Below are 20,577 nucleotides of genomic sequence, written 5' to 3'. Positions count from 1 at the left end.
AGCAATGAGGCCGATAGTGTGGCCGCACAAGTCAGTTTTGCTCCCCCGAGGAGTCGGATTCAAGATCCAACAGTCGGGTTTGTGTGACGAACAGGGAGAGTCAAAAGAAGGTGTAAGGAACACCGTATGTACGAGAGCAATGAGCACTGGACCGGGGTGGTGGGAGGACGGGCTCAAGAGTTGGCACGCTTATTATGATGCAATTTGGAGAGGAGCGGCCACTTTAGAAGGCTTTTTGGTCTTTTGGCGGGCTATTGGGCGGTGGACTTTGGGTGGTGTGGTGGTCTCGGCGACGCACGCAAGCAAGGAGGGTATCTGTAGCGATCTTGCAGCACCAAAGGAAGGTACGATGGGCCGTGCAGGGGCCACGGCCGGAGGGAGGGACACCAGGTGAAGGAAGGGCCAGGACGACAAGAGAATGAAGAATACGGCTGCAACAAGATGCTTAATTCCCAGGGTCCTGGTGAAAACCCGACAGACCAGGAGGACGACAGGAAGGATGAATGACTCGGGAAAAAGAACCGGCACAGACAGAAGCTGGCCAGGGCTGGTGGTGGTCGTGGAACAGCAAACGGGTGATGGGGAGTACATACATAGGCACCAGTGACAGCAGGATCAACACTTGGGATGAATCTCTCAACCGTTACAAAGTAGGTGTCTAGCATCAAACTCCCTACTACTAGGGGAGTACTAGGTACTCTATGTAAATGAATGGGGGCCATCCAAATCGGGTTAAAGGTCATCACGCTAATGGCCGTGGTGCATTGGATGGTGCCACCAGGCTCAAGTTCAAACGCCCTGGCAGCCCGCAGACACATGTGGAAGTGAGTACGGAGGAGTCAATACTTGCTGATGCTAGGGCATCCGCGTACGCTGTACGCCGTGCACAGAGGACTGAATAGTAATCCTTATGTGGCCCCTACCCGAGACGAGCAGTGGCAGTATTACAATACTCCCTCCGTATTGTTCTTGGTTGCCTCAGATGATGTAACCGAGGGCTCGAGTTATTCGGGGGTCAAGATTGTGTTCAATGTCCGTCCCCGCTGTGGCTCCCCCAGACCGGAGGCGACGTCCGCGCCTTGAAGCCGACTGGAGGTGTCAAAGTGCCCGTTGGTGGCTTTGTTCAGGAAGACGTCAATCGATTGAGGGAGGCCACCGTGTGGCCCGTGTGGGCCGTTATTTTTATTTTGTTGTTACTTTTTCCCCCTTGCAAGTTGTTGCGGTTGTTGTGGTGGTGGTTGTAGTTGCATGTGTTGCTGATGCTGTTTCTATTCAATGTTGTCACAAGGCTGTGGTGGAGAAGCAGACCCGTCTGGAGTGTTTGGTGGGCTTGGCTTGCTGGGGACTCCAGGTGTCGGCACCGCCTGGCTACTCCGTAGTCATATCTCACATGCAATCAATCTGTTTTGGCGCATGGAGGCAAATTACAGCAGCATTTGAACCGGTTGGCCTATGTTATGGGCCTCTCGACCCGTAGTGACTCCGGGGTTCAAGGTTTCATGCCCCCCAACCTGCCTTGGCCCGGCACGGGAATAGCGGGAGCCTGCTCCAGCCCGCTGTAGTGCTGCCTCTCCTGCCTGCTGCCTGGCTCCTTCCATGTCGTGTCAAATTGATGTCAACGTCCAAATGTGGCGACTGACACCTTCTAATGGACCTGGCCAACTGCGGAGCACCTTCTCTCGCTTCAACACTTGTCGAATGTGCTTCGGAGCTTGGATGATGCCTTTATCCCTGTCTTGATAAGGTTGTTCGCCGACCTGCCTGACTACAATGGTCCTGATCCATTGGCCGACATCAATTTGACAATTTGACACCGGTACTGAAAAACCCTGTGGAACCCCCTACTCACCATGATTCAATTTCCCTCTTCTACTCAAGCCTACGCGAACCTCTTTCTCCCTCTCCTACAATACGTCAACGTTTGCCCAACACCGGAAACACAAATATCGGGGCAAATTGCCCGCAGAGGCCTCCTCATCTTCACACGCTGCGCAACTCTACATGTCAAGAATCATTCTCAACATTGGGTAGATATCTGGACCCATACACAGCAACAGAGCGCTCTTGTCATAATGATATTCGTTCACCAACCCGCAGCATCATTGCCGAAGCCGTTGGTTGAATTGAGCTCCGTATTACAGGCCGTCGCATCCGGACCCCCAACATGAAGCTAATGTCTGTAGCGGTGACAGCGAACAGCCAAAAAGGGACTCGATAGAATTGGTGCTGGGAATACGTTGCGAGCACAAGATGCACCCGTTGACATGCCTGTGTCGCATGTCACGGGCATTGGTGGCTCCAGAAATGCAGCTGCGTGGACATTCGCATTTCCAATTGAGCGGTATGCCTTCTTCCGTGCGACAATGCCTCAGACGACGCTGGGCCTTGCGGCCGCAAATGATGTCAAAGTTGCAAACATGTACTCCGTAAGCAGCAGCATCTCTCCCAAGTGCCTTCGAGTGGTCCGGTCTATAACACAACCACCGCAACAACCCGCAGTGACCGAACCAGCGGCATGTTGCTGTTAGCTTGTCCAGCTGCAACCAACCCTTTGTCTTGGTTGCGAAAAGAGGGTTATGTGTGGTCTTTGCGTAGACTTGAGATGCAATTTTGAGTCTCCAGCTGGTCAAGGCGTACTGCTGTTTTTCCAAGTTCATTGCGCACCAGGCGTCCTGCAGCGATCGGCATTGACAAATCCTAGGACAGCCAGACTGTTGCACGAAAGTGCATCTGCTCTGTATCTCGGGCGATATCTCATAACGGTCAAAACTCTGCGGTGTGCTTGTGACGCGGTCACGTCCATCTACGGTCCAACACGTCCGCAATTGGCGTTATCGCCGTCAGCAATCTCAATCGGTATCACGCGGTTATAATGTTGACGCAATTACCACAGCGGTGTGTGGACCGTTCCAGCCTTCCAGGTGCTTCACCGTTGGATCTACGGTGCCCTTGATGTACAATAGGTCCCATATCTCCAGCATCGATTGTGATGGCATAGTTACGTCCCGCGGACAAAATTCATCATTTGTAGTGCGAGGCTTCCCACCCTCCCCAGCAACGCTATGAGTGACAAGTCAATCCATACCGGTAAAAAATCAAGTTGGCCATCATCCAACAAGCATCCCGACGGAATTCGGAGGGGAGGCTGCCTCTCGTGACGAAGATGGCGTAGCAGACGCAGCATCCCAACATGCGCACTTGAAAAAATTGTTACCATGGCATTAGTCGCAATACTTGGGTTTGTCTATGTGAGACACGGCCAGTTTGGGTGGCTTTTTTCAATCAGCCAGTACCTTTTGGTTGAAACTCTTGCCGATTCAGCAATATGACATTACGCAAGGCAATAAACAAGTCTGGGCTACGTGTGGCATAACACCATTGTGAACTAGTTCGTTGCTGTTTTCAGCCCGTCAAACTGTTTGCTTAAGAAATTGCCAGCCATTGGCAGTATAACGGCGTGTGTTAAGCAGTTCGTTTCAGGTGGCGATGTCTCCTCGCCAAGCAACATACTCAACTGCCATTTCCTTTTTTTACCCCGAGCATTGTCGGCAGACATGGCTCGAATCCGATTTGGTCTTCGGGATGTAGCACCGGGAATGAGCCCCATGAAACCTGACAACCAAACGACATTCGGTAACTGGAATGTTCTTTCAATGGTTACGATGCACTAGTAGGTAGGCCCGTCGTGACGGCGTCAGGGCCGTTTACCTTCACGCCAAGTCTAAGGCGTAGTCCTCTTGAAGCCAGAGGCTGTGGGCTCTCGGGACAGCCTGGCAATGGAGTGTCTGCCGATGGAGGCCGAGCATGTGCGCTCCCATACCTGGTTGTTTGTTGGTGTTGCATTGATGGCAACTGACATTGAACATGCTACCCTATGCTTACTCCGATGGGCGGGAGCATGTAGGTTAAAAGTGGACCGTGCTCACGCCAGGTCTGCCAAGGAGAATTTTTGGAAGCTTGCTGTTGTTCAATGGCAGCTCCTTTGAGGTATCGTATACTACTAAGTAGTAGCATGTTATTCCGAGAGAGTGCTCGAACGCGAGCCGAAGTTGATGAGCTAGATGCAGGAGTCAATCCACTTTCGACGACACCCCCGCCGTTCCGTGACATGGCGCTAGCCATCGTGCCTCATGGTCCATGGACGTCATCCTAGATAGCAACAACGTAACTACAACCCGTCCGTAAAAGTCACATAGAAGGCCGTGCCAGAGCAATACCAACCCCATGTCGCGTCCGTCAAGAGTTCAAGCCCGATGCGTGGGCAATCCGTCATTTCGACCAGAAGACATTGCCCAAAACCAGGACAGGCTGAAGCAAGCGCGAGACTTGCTCTCCAAGAACGACCTGTATCAGGCAAGCCGCATGCTCCTAGGGCTGCCCGAGCCCGATGTCTATACCTATCATGCAATTGCGTCCGTGAAGCTCGCTGAGGCCCAGCATGTTGTCGATCGAGGGGGTGACAATGGTTTGCACGGATGGTATAAGGCAGAGGATGGCTCAACTGTGAGATTTTGCACCAACTTCACCCCCCCCCCCCTTTCTCAAGGGCCCTACACACACATGGACACAGAGCAGAATAAAAAAAAAGGCGCCGACTGACTAGAAACCAGAGAGACCCCCCATCACAGGCAGACATAGAAGCGTACATATCAATATTCAGTCCAACCACATCTACAGCAGCCGCGCTGAAAAATTTCACCACAAACGCCAAAAAGGGCTCGCTCCGGTCCGAAACCGCCGCCCACATATCTAGAAACAAGTTCATCCACGCAAGCCTGCTCACCCAGCTTACTATCCCAAAATGCAAATCGCCGCCCATACAAAATCCTTACTTTGACTTCTGGGCCTGGTCGTGCCGGAACCTCGAGTGGTGCGGCCCAAACGCGTGCTCGGAGCGAACGTCCATGGGCCACCACATCCTGCCCATCTTCATGCACCACTTTGGCTGCGTGACGCCGTCCCACGAAGGCCTGGAGGCCCTGCGGATCCTCGCAGACGGCCGGCCCATTGCAGACGTCGGCTCGGGCAACGGCTACTGGAGCTTCATGCTCCGAGGGTACGGGCTCACGGTCCACGCGGTAGACAACATGCAGAGCGAGTGGAGGGTGAACTGGGTAGACGACACCAGCATCACGGACGGGGTGAAGTGGCTGCAGAGGAACAATGGGGGCAGGGACATGGTGCTGCTGCTGGTGTATCCTGTCGTAGGGGGAGGCGTAGGGGGCGGGACCGAGGGCAGCTTCACGCGCGGTTTGGTCGGTGCTTACGAGGGTGATACCATCGCCGTGGTGGGCACACAGAACCGCAATGGATATACGGGATTCAAGAGCATGACGATGGATGAGTACATGGCGAGGGAGAGGAAGGATTGGGTCAAGGTGGTGCAGATGCCGTTGCCAAGTTTTGCCGGCAAGGATGAAGCTCTGTTTGTGTTTCAACGGGGCGAACGGGCTCCCAAGGCAGACCAATAAGTCTTTTTGTGAAAGAACGGGACGGCGAGTCAAACCAGACGCTTGAGATTGTCGCTTGGGTAGCAATTCGTGTTGTAGCTCAGGGCGAGGTTCCTGTGGTTGCACGTATAGCCGCAATGGTGCACAAGGTCACGCGAGTCGATTCGACGTCTTTGCACAGCCTGCTTGTACGCAGTGAGTGCATTGCATGGCTTGGCAACGTGTGGAAAGAAGGACGTGATTAGGCACACGGTGATTCTGTCCAGTTTCTGATGCAGCGGGCAAGTCCGTAAGGCTTGGCTCGCTGGAGGCCAAGACGACATGGAGAGGCGCATCGGGTCTTGGTGGGTGTTTGGCGAAGACTAAGGGCGGCCCATCCCGCGTCGGTGCGTGCTGCCAACAATCATGTTATCATGTCTGGTGTGGATGGTTGGCAAGCTTCGAGGTCAAAGTCGTCAGCCACCCCGCCCGTCCTTCTCCAACTCTATCGGCCATCAACGGCACAAGAAAGGGAAGAATGAAAAAAAAAAAAAAAAAAAAAAGAGGGAAACGAGGAAAAAACAACAACAACCACAACAACCACAACACATGAATCAGCCCAGCCCTGGCAAAGCCCAGTAAGATTGCGGCATAGCCGGCAATGCAGCACCCAGGTTGGGCGCCATCGGTTGATGATGAGACGTTTTGGCGCAACGCACAGTAAATGAAGTTATGCCCGTGGTGGTCAAAATATCCAATGTGCACCCGTCGACATGTGGAGCACAATTGGCCGGACTTGTGTATTAGTAGAAGGCGTGGGTGCTCAGCCCTCTGAGGAGGAAGCGCTGGGTTGACCAGCGCCCGCGATTAGTCTGGTGCTAGTGCCAGCTCTCAAGCGCTCGATTGGCTCCCAGCGACGCCGCGTCCGCTAGCCCCTGGCCTAAATGGTAGCCCCCTGGAACACTGAACCATCAATGAGGGTGCAGCCGGGCGTGGCACCAGGGATTCATTCAGGGTTGACCCAGTGCCTCGACCCCATGTCGACGACCACCAGTTGATCCCGGCCGTCGGTCCTGGCCGCTGCATCTGTTGTTTCAGTGTCCGTCGGCGCCTGGGGCAATCGCCAAGCGCACCAGATCCCAGCGCCAGTGGACATGCACCAGACACCAGTCACACCCAATGCTGAACTGGGCCGTGGACGTCATGGTTGGCCCAGCGGGTGCCGTCAAGAGGGGCAAGAGTCAAGACATGGACGATACATGCACATGCATGTGCGCCTTGTGACTTGTCTGGTTGTTTTATTAGTGCCTGTCAGCTTCAGAGCTCCTCAAGTGCTGTTTCTTATCAGCACCAGACTATTCCTTCCCTCCTTCCTTGGCTATAACTTCGCGTCTGTCCTCGTCTTGGTACGCCGCTGGTCGCCCCTGGCCAACATTGAATGCGCCTTGCATCACGACCTGCCAGGTCCAGCACGCAAACACCCACTCAGCTTTGTTCCGAGAACCCCAAAACGCCATCGCCACATGTCTCTTGCTGTGGAAGACGACCGCCGACGAGACCGGTCGAGGTCGAGGTCTCGCGACCGGCGTCCAAGAGACGATCCCGAGCCCTCGAGCGCCACCAGGTTTGCCGACGTGCGAGAACCGAGCTACGTCTATCCCGAGGACGACCTAGATGATCGCTACAGGTCTCGAGGCCACCGCGACTCGGCCCATGCTGGGGGATTGCCCTACCCCCCTGAAGGCGGCATGGATGCTATGCTCCCCGGAAGCCAATCGCTCTACAGCTATGATGATGCGCGACCTATTTACAAGACGGCCTCCCCGCCGAGGGAATCCTCTCATCGAAGCTCTCGCGACAAGACAGAGCGCGAAAGTTCCAGTCAGCTGCCTGGATCGTTTCCAGACGACGATCGCTCCAGGAGGGATCATGACAAGGAGCGCCATGTGCGATATGCTGATCCCAGGGATTCCAAGTACGAGAGGATGAATAGATCAGATGACGACTACCATGACCCGCGAGCTCGTCGGTCTCACAAGTATGCGCGAGAAGACGAGGGCCCTGGGATCCGTGACGCCTCTCCGCCTAGAGACAAGTACTCGCGAGGCTCGCGGGACGACGTTTCCGACGATAAGCTCAAGTTTCTCCCGCAAAAGTACAGTCGTCGCTATGATGATGACGACGACACCAATGGCAATCGCGACGACAAGTACTCAAAGCGCGATAAGGACAGGAGGAGTGACCGCGACAGCAGGTCCAAGAAGGAGCGAGATGAGGACGATTTGGCTTACGGCAAACCTCCGGGGCCGTCTCGCTCTCGGAGACAAGAGTCGCCCCCTACTTATGGCAGCTACATTTCTGCTTCTCAAGTGAGCGACAAGAGGTCCTCGAGGTATGGTCGAGAGGACGATGATGATCGCCGACAAAGGCCGGCCAGCCCGTCCGAGAATCCCTACGACGCTAGAAAGTCTCGCCGTGAGCCTTCATACCGAGACGAGCCTCGCCATTCCGCCAATGTCTTGACAGTTGGGCCTGGCAGCGGCGACAGAGACCGATCACGCGACCGCCGAAGAGACAAATCTCCCGGCCCGGCAACCCTTTCCCCAGAATCAGATCGCAAAGAGAGAGACCGCTCAAGAGACCGCCGTGGCGGCGCGCGCGACAAGTCCCCCCAACCGCCAACAAACCGCATGTCCAGCCTAACGGTTGACACCGGCCGCTCAAGCAACCTGTCACTTGCCGCCGCTCCCGCCTCGCCGCTCCTGGAATCGTACAAGGGCACATATCAAGACTGCTCGCCCATGCCGTCCCCTCTCCTCATCGCTTCCAAAGACCCCAACAGCGACCCCAGGGTCATCGAGGCCCTCTCTCCGCTGAACTCGGACGTCGACAGCCCCGACGGCAAGAAGCGTTCCCGCCGCGCGCGCTTCCACGACCCAGAAGACATTGCCACCAGGCTCGCCAGAGCCCTCAAAGGCGACAGAACCCCCGACATCCGGCCTCTCATCGAGATCCTCCCCAGTCTCACGCACGATCAAGTCATGGAGCTGCGCAGCCAGTACAAACGCATTGTGAAGACGGGCTCCGACCGCAAGGGTGTCAACATTGCCAAGCACATCCGCGCCCGCCTCAAGGACGAGGACCCCAACCTCATGAAGGCCTGCTACGCCGTCGCTCTGGGCAAATGGGAGTCGGAGGCATACTGGGCCAATTTCTGGTATCAGGGCGATAAGACGCGGCGCGAGCTACTCATCGAGTCCCTCATGGGCAGAACCAACGACGAAATCCGCCACATCAAGGATGCATTCACCGACAAAAAGTACGACAACAGCCTCACAAAATGTATGAAGGTGGAGCTCAAGGAGGACAAGTTCAAGAAGGCCGTGCTCATGGTCCTCGACGAGCGCCGCATGGACGACTTTGATCCCTACGGGCGCAGAATGCCCATCGACTACCACCTCGTCGACCAGGACGTTGACGACCTCCGGAGGGCGGTCAAGGCCGAAAAGGGCGGCGAAAGCGCCATGATTTCCATTGTCGTCAAGAGAAGCGACGCCCACCTAAGGCATGTCCTGCAGGAATACGAGCATCATTACCGGGCAAACTTTGCGAGGGAAGCGCTCAAGAAGAGCGGCAATCTAGTCGTACGTACTCCCACCATCCCCGAGGTATGTGAATAGTAGGAAAGGAACAGGCACTAACCATTCCCCAGGGCGAACTACTGGCTCATATTCTCAACGGCGTCATCAACAGGCCCGTCCGCGACGCGCTCCTGCTCAACCACGCACTCACGGCGTCTCGCAAGGACGGTCTCCGCCGGGAGCTGCTCATTTCGAGACTGGTCCGCTTCCACTGGGACCCGGCGCACATGCAGGCTGTAAAGAGGTCGTACCGGGAGCGGTACGGCGTGGATCTGCAGGAGGCGGTGCGGGAGGGCACGAGCGGCCAATGGGGCGAGTTTTGTAGGGAGCTGTGCATCGCGAGGATGCCAGACGATGTGAGGAGGGTCTAACTACCCAAGTTGGGGTACCTGGGTAGTAGTGAAAGGTTCTGGATTCGATGTAGCGAAACCGATTTGCGGCATGACATCCAGCAGGCATACGCGGGACGACGGAACAGGTTGGCAAAGGTGCCCAGGCGACTGTACTGTCTGGTTCATTATTCATCCACCCATGTATTTATTTATTTATTTTTATTTATTTTGGCTTTTAGTAGAGACCCCTATGCAAAACTCTATTTCTTGGCCTTGCCTTTGCCGCCCTTGCCGCCGCCCTTGCCGCCGCCCTTTTGTCCGCCTTTTCCTCCTCCGCTGCCACCAGCGCTTCCGCCAGACATCATGACTCTCACCTTGCCGGCGGGGACGCAGTTCACAACCTCCTCCACCTTCATGCCCTTGATCAGATCTACTTCGCGAGGCCACATCCTTTCCGAATCAAGGGAGGATTCGTCCACGGCGCCCTTTTTGCCGGAGTCCGCTTTCCAGCGCTCCACGACTTCCTTTGTGGCTTTGCCCTTTTTCACGGCTCCGGGCTGCAGCTTCGCCTTGTATTTGAACTTGCCGAGGGCGTTCCAAGGCGCGCATACGGGGATGGCCTCGAGAATGTCATCCCCCGGCAGGGGAGTGCCGACCAGGGCATCGAGAGGAGTAGTCTTCTCGGCTTCATCTGCGTCGAGCACCTCGATGCCTTCGTCCATCATCACCCGCCTAATCTCTTCGTGCTCCGCGACTTCTTTCTGCTGTCGCTGGTGTTGGGCACGACGTCGTTCTCTGGCGGCATCTAGCTCGGCTTGCCTGTCCGCCCTGGCCTTGGCCTCTGCCTCTTGTCGTTTCTGGCCGACGGTTGCGCCGATTAGTGCCTCGGCGGCGGCGCGGTCCTCCTCGTCTTGGTCTTTGTATTTGAGAGCAACCTTCTTTGCTTTTCCTTTTTGGCCGCGCTTAGGAGGTCCTTTCTTGGAATGAGAGGGTGGTGTACCGGCGGTTTGAGTCGTCGTGTCTGATGTTTTGGTAGGTGCTTCGGACGCTTCTGTCGCCAGTTCCGACTCGTCTCGATTCGTGCCAGTTTCTGCTGCCTCATCCTCGCCATCGGCTTCACCAGTTGGCTGCTCTGTGAGGTTCAAGGATGACACTGCACCAGTGGCTTCGTCTACCCTGTCGTCTTCTGCAGCATCAGGAGGAGCCTGAAGGGGGTTTGCGCGGGCATCCTCCTTTTCTTGGCCGTCATCACTTTCATTGTCAGACTGAGTTACGTCGTCTTCTGGTTCCTTCTCCTGAGTGTCTGCCACCGACGCAATGCTCTGCATATCGTTGCGATCTGTCGCTGTGTCTGAGCCCAGAGCCGAGTCAACATCGTGTATTCTGTGTTTGACATGTCTCGCTTTGCTTTCTTCACTAATCTTGAACATGATCCCAAGACCGAGTAGAAGTTGTGCCGGGGCCAAAAAGTTCTTCTGTCCTCGCACCATGAAGCTACCAGTTGGCAAGAAATCTCCTGCGGGCCCCGACTTCGAAACCTGGTCTGCCTTAACCCACCATGCCCCCATGCCTGCTTTCTGGTCCCATGCTTCAGAGGCGCAAACCGACAGGTTGCCTGCCTGGGCTAAAGTTGCTGGAGGTATAGGTGCATCCGGCGTGCTTGGGTTGTTCTTGATAATAACGCTTGGCGCTCCTCTCAAGTCGGCATGACAATATACGTCACCCTTTCGCAGATATCTCTTGTACAATATTTCATTTTGTTGAGCATCTTTTCCACCAAGGACAAGGTACCCATCGGAAGAGATGAACCAGAGGAACTTTTCGAACCACAACTGTTTCCTGATAGGCTGCAGGAGAGCCTTTTCTTGTTTGAGTCCCTTCTTCAAGTCTTCCGCAATCTTCTGCTCTGCATTTTTGAGAGCCCGGGATGCCTGCTGTTGCGTCTTCTCTTCTTTTACAACTGCAGTCCGCCGTTGTTCATAATACTCTCGAGCGTTACTCCATGGGCTCAGCTTGAGATTGATTTCAACATTTAAACCCTTGACCGGCTTCTCACCTTTCTTTGAAACGGTACTGGCCTCGTTTTCGTCTTCGGAATCGCTGTCATCTGTCTCAAATGGATCCGCTTCCTCCTCTTCCTCCTCCTCCTCTTCAGCTAGGCTGAGCGTAATGAGATTTTCACCAAGATTGAGGGGAAGGACAATAATGTCTGCCACAGCGTTCTTGCGCTTCTTTTCTCGCTCGACGAGTTTTCCAATGTCGACCCAGTCCATGCCCTGAGCAAGAAGCCCATTGACCGCGTCCATAGCTTCTTGTACCCATTCAACATTTGCCTCAATCGCAGCCGCTTTGCGCATGTTCAATGTCTGGGCATCTTGCAGGCCCTCAATTCTCTTGGTTTGGTCTGCTTTGGTTGCATCCAGCTTCCTTTTTGCCGCTGCTTCTCTCTCGTTTAGCCTCGTTTCTAACTTCTGACCCTCTAATGACGAGAAGAATTCATCCACTGTTTGATTATAGCCTTTGAATTCTAGCACTTTTATGCTTGGGTCTCCCTGAAGCTTGTGAGGAATGAATGGGTGGAAGTCCTCGTATAGTAGTTCGTCGCGGTTTGTCGCTGCTTCGCTGCCTTGGGCCTCTTGAATGGGGTTTCCATCCCGCCTTTTTGCAAAAATATAGCCATTGCATATTTCGGAGCTGGTTATGTCCTGGACAGAAGATTGTGCCTCTGATAGGAGCTTGACAAGCTCATCCAATAGTACTTCGTTTTCCAGAATATCGACCGGTTTGACAGCCGTTTTAAAGTTATTCGACTGCAAGATATGGTCAACGAGAACCGGGGGGAGTTCAGTAATAGATACGGCCAGACATTTTCGCAAGTCCCCGCCGGGCTTTCCTTTCAGCTTTTTGGACGCTGGAGTGGCGGCAGCTTTGTCAACCGCCGACTTCAAGGCCACCTGTACCCTCTCTCTAGTTAGGGGAGGAATGCCGTGGAAATTCTGTCGATTCTCGAGTGAATATTGCAGGCCAACGCGCTGGGGTTCCTGACCCTCTCCTTCCGAGACATTTCGGGCAAGGCTCAAAATTTTCAAGTCGGCGTCGGTCAGAATGATATTGCCGCTCTGTGTATTTCGTTAAATTTTTTTGCCACCCACTGAAACGGTTGAGTCGGTAGGGTGGTTCGTACCGCAAAAAACTCTAGAAAAAGCCTATACTGTCCATCACTGAATTGGAATTCCAGAATTCTGTCAGTGCCAACTTGCGACACTGAAGTTAATCGCCTCGTTTTCAGGAGCTTCCTCAGTCGAGCCACGAAAGCCGACGGAGCAGCAGCTGTAGTTCGGGAAAATTCCGTCAAGTGGCAGCGAAATCCAGTATCAACAACCAATTGTTTCTTGTTATCGGGCTTGGCGAATTTCAAGAGCAGGATTTTGGACGAAAGGTCGTACACGTTCGCCAGACGTAGCGTCACCAAGCTCTGATTGAGCTCGTGTGCGATTACCTAACGGAGCACGCCGCGGTGTTAGAAGAGGCGGCTTCAAGAGGCGGATCCGCAGCAACGCACCTTGACATCCAATGACGAGAATCTTTGCTTCATGTTGGATTTTGGAGTGTACTGGCTCGGTTTGCAAAGTACCTAGATAATCGGGTTGAACCAAGCCAGAAGTCTTTTTGGTGGTTCAACTCCAGTCCTCGGGAACATTCGTCAAACGTGGGGCAGGACACACATGGTTTGACAGCGTCTGTCATCGCGGGGCAGCTCACGCCGAGCTGAGTCAAGAAGCTCGAAAGAGTGACGACATGGTGTCACGTGCTGGGGCAGCTGACTGCAAGCGTCAGACTTCAAACAGAACCTCCCTTTGACATTATGCCTTTGTATTTTATTGAATAAAATTTGCCTTGCTTACGTTTGGGGCACCTTATTACTATGACTTTCTATTTTGTTGATAGGCCTCGTGCAAGCCTGTGTTGTTTGAGCGAATTGCTTATGCTATGCTTGGTTCGATTGCCGTTTGGTGTGCCTTTCTGTTAAAAAGGCACTATTTGTATATAAAAGCATTGAATGAGCGAATTAGAATTAATTCATGCTATTTATGAGTCTCTAACTACAGAGGCTAGAGAGGTGCTGTTGTGTTTCGACTTACACGACCACGCCAGAGCGGCATCACTTGCGTTGATAGTTACTGTTTCTAGGCCAACAAAACAATTGGGTACCATTAAACAAAGAAATGAAAAAATTAGTTTAGAGATCTAGAAATGATCAATACTTTACTTTGGGGAAGCGCCATTGCAGTTCGTTTCCGAATCGGCTATCCCACCCACGCCGGGCTGCGTTTGTAATTGACCCGTAACCCACGCCATTAATATTAGATCAATATATTGTGCGTGTACCAGGAAGAATAGGTTAGTGTGAGCCGCTAGTAGTTGGTTGAGGGCCTAGGGAGGAATGGCCTGACATCAATTGTTTGCATAAATTGTAGGTGAGATTAGGTGCTTTCACGGCAGTTATGGGCTTTGACCATCGAGTCGAGGAGAAAAAAAATCTACGAGTTTCGGTCCTTGGCCCAATCCCCCCTATATCCAGCTTATGTATATGCGTGCTCTTGACTGCCTGACAGGTGCAGGCAAGATTAACAACTAATGAGATTAGCGCACTGGAAGATTGGGATTGGGTAGAGATGGATCCTGCAGCTATCAATACAATGAGCCATCGGCTATTATATTAATAAAGGCAATATCCATGCTTAAGGGTATATCATCGTTGTGTTAAGATTGGGGCTTCAATCAAGGCAACGGTGCTACGCTCTGCCTTATTCGGAACTCGCAAGCGCCCCATCGTATGAGTTCTGATATGGTAGGGCGAGGCATGGGTAGTGACTCGGGCTGGCTCGATAACAGCCATCGTGACTTGTTCGCAGCTATGCTATAAAACCGTCATTTTTGGCATAATCGAACCCTTGTGCGTTTGGTCATGCGTGACGCCCGAGTTCCAATATGAGTTGACAAGGAAAAAGGGCCGAATAACACATCTTCTGGGAAAATCAGAAGATATTGAGGAGAGTTCGCCCAATGTATGATATATAAACCTCGCGCAGGCAATGCTGCCGTGCTAATCCACATGCTTTGGCAGAGAGTAAGCACTGACTCCCGCACTTGGGCCTTCACCGTTAAGCACCGCATCGCCGCATTACGATAGTATCATTTCCTCCAACGTTCTTCCGCGATGAAGACAAGCCTCTGGGCCTTGACAACCACGCTGCTACTCTTGCTTGGGCTTTGCCGGAGCCACCCACCAGAACCAGGACGCAGCATCGAGACGACGCTCGACCGTCGCCAGTTAGGCGATGTTGATGCCGAATCTCCGTCACATGTGTACCGCGGCGAGATCGGGAGGACCCCAGAGGACGTTGAAAAGGATGGCGGATTTTACTCACGAGGCCTGCAGAAGTCACAATCATATGGAGGCAGTAGTCTCTCTGACGTGGAGATGCAGGAAGGCAGCAGCCTGTTTCGCCACGCCGCAGGAGATACGGCGGAATATACGCGCTATGTCTCGACAAGTACTGATCCTGGCGTGTCGCTCACATTCGCCATTAATGATGAGAAGCCCGAGGAAAAGGGTTTCGTTTACAAGATCCACGCTGATAAAAAATTAGTAAATGTCAACAAGTCCCTTGGCAAATACTCCCCTTATCCCGCGCAAAAAGAACACGCAGCTGTGGGTTTTATCCCATTTGAGCAGATCGAAGGCTGGTGGCAAGTCACATATTTAGATGACTTTTCTGACCCCAAGATCGGCAAGGTGACCCAAGAGAGGCTGCGAAACGAAAAGTTCAAGGCCTTCCAGAAGAATACAAAGTTTAGCAAGAACACATTCCAGAATCAACGAGGCGCGGGCGTTGCACCACAGCTCGCGGGGTTCCCTCGGCTCTCGACGGCGTGGGAAGAGGACCCGTGGAAGCAATTCAAGGCGCAGGACGTGCAAAAGAACCTCGACGACCTGATTACTTCTGCATGTGCCGGCAAGGACAGCTGCATGACGCAGCTCGGCCACTCGTCCAAGCAGAAAAGCGCCAAGGTGCCCTGGACCGCCAACGCCGCCGACGGACCCGACGCGAGGCCGGCGAAACCCAAGCCAAAGCCAGCGGCAGTCAAGAGCGGCTTCCGGGTGCACGGGAGAGCGGGGACGCTGGTGGGCTTCAGCATCCTGGCGCCGTACCTGCAAGACGTGCTCAGGCGGCTGCGAGACTGGGACCATCCCATCGGCCAGACGGTCAAGTTGTTTGACGACGGCGTCAACGCGGCGCAGGAGGCGATTGGGGGCCCGCCGCGCAACGACATCAGCGGCAACGACAACCAGGCGGCGCTCATCAACTTCTTCAAGCGCGTCTTCTGGGCGCTGCAGAGCGTGACGCCGGGGCAGGAGCGGCCCGCGGACCTGGCGCTCCTGTCATACGGGGAGAAGAGCAGGAGGCGGCTGGACAGCGTCAACGACGTCCTCCGCACCTGCGAGCGCGTCGATGCCGTCCCGCCCGACGAGCAGGAGCAGCAGCAGCAGCAGCAGCAGCAGCAGCTGGGCGCCAAGGTGCACAATACGTGTGCCGACCTCCGCAAGAGGGCCATGGAGATCGAGGCGCCCGCCGCCGCAAAGCTGGTGACGGGGCAGGCTGCCTGCTTGGTCTGCGGGCTGGCCTGGGATGTGACGGGCAGCAGGTGCCTGGATACGACGGGCGCCGTCCGCTGGCCGCCCAAGTCCCCCGAGAGCTACTCGCCCGAGACGCCAGATGCATCAAGCAAGTGTCGCGATGCGACTGGCATCATCCCGTGTGGAGGTGGACAGACAGCGGCAGGACTCAAGATAGGACGTGCCGTTTGTGCAATCTGCGGGTTTGCGTGGGACGCCGAAGGCGGTAAATGCAGGAATAGATCTGGGGTGCTCGTCTGGCCTCTGAGGCCTTGAGTCTATCAACCGCCGCTACATGTAGTAACTACAACTTGGCTAGCTAAATATACGATATTGAAAATGAAGTTTTGCACAGAGGACAAAACATGGGGGCAGACTGGCCTCTCATTGGCTCAACAAATTTCCAAGCCACATGGGCGAAGTCGCCGCGACATTCATCTACGGTTTGGGTTCTCTCGAGTTTGGTTGCACGCGTTTCGAGTCAAAAACACCTCGCCCTAAAAGGTAGCTACTACAAACATCGTGCTGGGCGTGGCTACAAATAGCAACTCATATGTACTTTGATCCAGCTCAATTGATTGCTTAGAGACAGTAATTGAGTATCGCAGTGGCTATTGAGCAAACCACAGCAATGCTACGTGATCTGAATACAGAGAGGTATCAATTCTCAACAGTATCATGGCCCTAGTTACGGAGCACAAGGAGTTCCTTAGATTCACGATGCATTATGTCGTCGGTCAATTGTTGCCTGTTTACCGTACTCCGTAGTCTCCGTAGAGACGGGAAATCGCCGTCACAGGCTCAGTCCAAATCACAAATCCTACTCATCATGGCCGAGGCAAACCCCGTCTGCGCGACCCGCACCCATCTCAACACGCGATGCGGAAACGCGGTACGGTCATGGCCGGGAGCTGCAGATTGCTTAGCGCCACACGCAAATAGACCAAATAGACCACCAGCCAAGAGCAAGGGTCCGAGTTCTTGTTGGCACAGCAACAGCGTATCAGATCCCTGGAGAGCCCAAATTTCGACATTTGACACACTTGACAAGCTCCGTGGCCTTGTCAGATGGCCGCGTTCGATGCATCGACGGATCGTGCAACAGATGCTCTAGCATGAGCTTGATCTGGCACTACAACCCTCGAATGTAGCCAGCTGCCTTTTGGGCAAACTTGCCAACGTGTTGTCAGGTGAAAAGCACCGTATCTGAACAGCCCAAGTGGATTCGGACGCCAAGGTATGTTATTGTATGTACCGTCTGTCTGCAGGGCGACGCGCCAGGCAAACCTAATAACGGCTGTCGTCCAAACAGCCAGCCTCCTCTGGACGCCCTGCCCGAGGTGCTGGAATGTCCGCAGCGTCCACCTTGTCCACTCGTGTTGTTGCATAAGTTGTTCTGCAGCCGGGTGGTGAATCAAGCGAATCAATCCAATGGCAGATTCACACGACGGCATCCGCCCCCGTGTCAGGGTGGCCCCCTGAAGCATCGGATTGGAACTCAAGGCCGGCGGCAGAAAGAAGAAAGAATGAAGACGCACTGGTACGTGCTGGCTTCCCGGCTTCTTGTTGTCCATCTGGCAATGGCATTGTTCGGCATCCGTCGACGTCTTTCTGCATCAGCACCAGCTGAGCTCCACAACGCAGAAATACAATGAACCCAACACGGCCCAATTTAAGGACCGTGTCTGAGACACCATCCGCGGAGACGAGTGGTGCCATGGGAGAACCAATGGCTGTGTGCCTGAAGCTCCTTGGTCCTTGTCGGAACAAGGCGCCCTTCTCCCCCCCAGTCGCCTCCCGCCTCCCGCATTCCATTCGTACGGACCGATAAAACGTGTATGAAAACTGGGCTTGAAGGGACCAATTTCGCCTCTTGCAACCATCTGGTGCAATGCAGCTGACGAACAGGCCTCTCTGGGTTGGAGACGGACAGATGTTGGGTTGCTGAGACGGACTCGACGCCCTCGAGCTGGCTCTCCTGATGCTCAGGTGGAGATGAGATGCGGAGCTATTCCTCTTTGGACCAGAGTAAACAAACCCCAGCCGGCATAAACACGACGGTTAATAGACACACCCTGCTTGGCAACACAATGCTGCGCAATGGCCCTACCTGATCCAATCCTGCTCTTCGTCCTCAAAAGCCTGGTGCGTCTGCCCGCAGTTCCGACCTGATCCTTCCCCTCCAATTATCTCCAACCACATCATACAACAGACAAGACTTCAATTCCCTGCAAGAAAGAAGAAGACATCAAAAAGGCCCAACGCCCTTTTTCCTCCCCTTCTCCTCTCTTCGACTTTTGTTCAAGGAACAGAAGCCAGGGAATCCTTCTTGTCTTCCTTTCGTGCTATCAGCTACGGAGGGTTGTATGAGAAGCCGATTCTCTCGCGCCAGCAAAAGTCGCCAATCTGGACTTTGAAGCCCGCGTCCCCGTCCCTTTCAGCATCTTCCCCTCGACTTATCGGGACAGCGAGTCGCAAACCGCCGTCCAGACTCACGAAGAGGTTGACGTCAAGCTCCCTCAGAGGCAGGAGCCAGCCGGACGGCAAGATCAATACTCTTCTTACTCTGCCCACGTCGATCTTCCCCCGCGTGGAGAGCACCGCGAGCACCGCGAGCACCGCTTCAGCGAAGAAGAGGTCCGTTTCAGCGAAGAGCGTCACCGCCGTCCCGGTTTCCAGCAGGAGCAATTCGTGAAGGAAGACTTCCGGTGAGATTTTTTTTTTTCTTCTGATTTCTTTTTCATCTCCAATTCTGCGTGTGGCTCTCGACCTGCTGCTTCACATGTTGCCGCATCCTCGACATCTGCTCCCCTCCCCTCTCTCCAGTCTGCGGCTCGGGGAACGACCCTTCTCTGATCCTGCGTGCCGCGAGCGCAACGCCCGTGGTCACCAATTCCCACCCTTTCCGCCCAGAAGTGACAGAATAATGCGGTGTGACGAAAGAGGCCCCGTTCTAGGCCTCGAATCGGACACGCATTGCTTCTGCAGGGGGTCTTCATATACGCCCCATACCCCCCCAGGTCAGGGGCATTCGGTTACCACAAAAGCTTTGTTGACATAGAAACTACTGGCCACATCCAACCAAAACACAAATCTTTTCAGCTAACTCTGATCCTTCCAGACCAGGACGTACTGAGTACACCGACACTCGTATTGAGATCGACACTCACCAACAGCCTTACTCTTCCCCCATTGACGTTGCTGAGCGTGAATATCGTGAACGCTTCCGCCCCGTCTATCACACCACCGTAGACGCTCCTACTCGCCCTCAGTACCACCAGACCGAGGACGTCCGTGTCAATCAGTACACCGTTGAAGAACGACCTGTTCAGACTTCTGTTCACCAGCAAGTCAAGTTCTCTGACGAGACCGTTGAGCCTGCTCGCTTCAGCCAAGCACAACAAAAGTCCAACATGGGTTACTACGACGAGGACGGTATGTTGGCTGTCTGCCACCCTGTCCACAATTGTGGCATCTCCAAAGTACAAGTCGCTAATGAAGCTTCAGGTCACTACCACTCCTTCCGCCAGGGCATCCACAAGCTTGCCGACAAGATTGCGCACCCTCACCACCACCACCATGACCACGTCGACGTCGACGTGGACATCAAGGAGGACATTCGGGTGACCGGGACCCGCCCTCGCCCGGTCCAGTCTGGTGGCTCCTATGTGCCCAACACCGTCACCATTCCCTGCCACCACATCCGCCTCGGCGACTTCTTGATGCTCCAGGGCCGCCCTTGCCAGGTCATCCGCATTTCGACCTCAAATGCCACTGGCCAGTACCGATACCTCGGTGTCGACCTGTTCACCAAGCAGTTGCACGAGGAGTCCTCCTTCGTCTCCAACCCCGCTCCAAGCGTCATTGTTCAGACCATGCTCGGTCCCGTCTTCAAGCAGTACCGTGTCCTGGACATGCAGGGTGGCCACATTGTTGCCATGACTGAGACTGGCGATGTCAAGCAGAGCCTGCCTGTCATTGATCAGTCCAACCTGTGGGCTCGCCTGTCGACTGCTTTCGAGTCGGGCCGTGGCAGTGTCCGTGTCCTTGTCCTCAACGACAGCGGCCGTGAGCTCGCCGTCGACATGAAGGTCATTCACGGCTCTCGCCTGTAAATCAGTTTTCTTAGGTGTAGTTTTTGAAGAACCGTCGACGCTCCTTTGACGAGCCATGGCAATGCAGCCAAGCAAACATTGTACTGGCGCTTGTGAAATTTGAGGTCATTGGATTGTAGAAATTGCAGCATACCTGATATTTTTTGCACATGGTTTTGGATGGAACAAATTGTCAGGCATTGGAGTCGTCGAGAGAATCTAGGTAGATAGGACGTTCCTGTACATGGACCAATGAAGAAGTCAATTAATATCTAACCGGTATGTCTGGATATGACTGGTTGATTGTCGAAGTAAGGAAACTTTACAACTATTATCCCATCTGCTGACATGGTGGAACGGCCAATCAATAGCTGGGTAGACGAAGCTTCGAGGGGAAGT

At 54.1% G+C, this 20,577-nt stretch overlaps 4 protein-coding genes across 4 annotated transcripts; 3 read left to right on the top strand and 1 right to left on the bottom strand.

Annotated features, from left to right (window-relative positions):
* Window positions 1-4,224: 4,224 nt before the first annotated feature.
* On the top strand, window positions 4,225-5,471 carry G6M90_00g060000 (uncharacterized protein; the record flags this gene model as incomplete). Its single annotated transcript, XM_014689083.1, has 2 exons — window positions 4,225-4,503; window positions 4,611-5,471. 2 exons carry the CDS (start codon window positions 4,225-4,227, stop codon window positions 5,469-5,471), a joined length of 1,140 nt encoding a protein of 379 aa, XP_014544569.1.
* A 1,481-nt stretch (window positions 5,472-6,952) lies between these two features.
* Window positions 6,953-9,441, top strand: G6M90_00g059990 (uncharacterized protein; the record flags this gene model as incomplete). Its single annotated transcript, XM_014689082.1, has 2 exons — window positions 6,953-9,097; window positions 9,142-9,441. 2 exons carry the CDS (start codon window positions 6,953-6,955, stop codon window positions 9,439-9,441), a joined length of 2,445 nt encoding a protein of 814 aa, XP_014544568.1.
* A 221-nt stretch (window positions 9,442-9,662) lies between these two features.
* mtr1 (Ribosome quality control complex subunit 2) lies at window positions 9,663-12,997 on the bottom strand (the record flags this gene model as incomplete). The annotated part of the gene is made up of 3 exons (XM_014689081.1): window positions 9,663-12,521; window positions 12,587-12,901; window positions 12,965-12,997. 3 exons carry the CDS (start codon window positions 12,995-12,997, stop codon window positions 9,663-9,665), a joined length of 3,207 nt encoding a protein of 1,068 aa, XP_014544567.1.
* A 1,626-nt stretch (window positions 12,998-14,623) lies between these two features.
* hex-1 (Woronin body major protein) lies at window positions 14,624-20,199 on the top strand (the record flags this gene model as incomplete). The annotated part of the gene is made up of 4 exons (XM_066130689.1): window positions 14,624-16,310; window positions 18,477-18,792; window positions 19,206-19,519; window positions 19,592-20,199. 4 exons carry the CDS (start codon window positions 14,624-14,626, stop codon window positions 20,197-20,199), a joined length of 2,925 nt encoding a protein of 974 aa, XP_065986663.1.
* Between the last annotated feature and the right edge of the window lie 378 nt (window positions 20,200-20,577).

Source organism: Metarhizium brunneum, chromosome 3, assembly GCF_013426205.1.
Source record: "Metarhizium brunneum chromosome 3, complete sequence".
Classification (NCBI taxonomy): Eukaryota; Fungi; Ascomycota; class Sordariomycetes; order Hypocreales; family Clavicipitaceae; genus Metarhizium; species Metarhizium brunneum.
The sequence above is the reverse complement of the archived record's forward strand: the minus strand, read 5'-3'. Positions and strand labels throughout refer to the sequence as shown.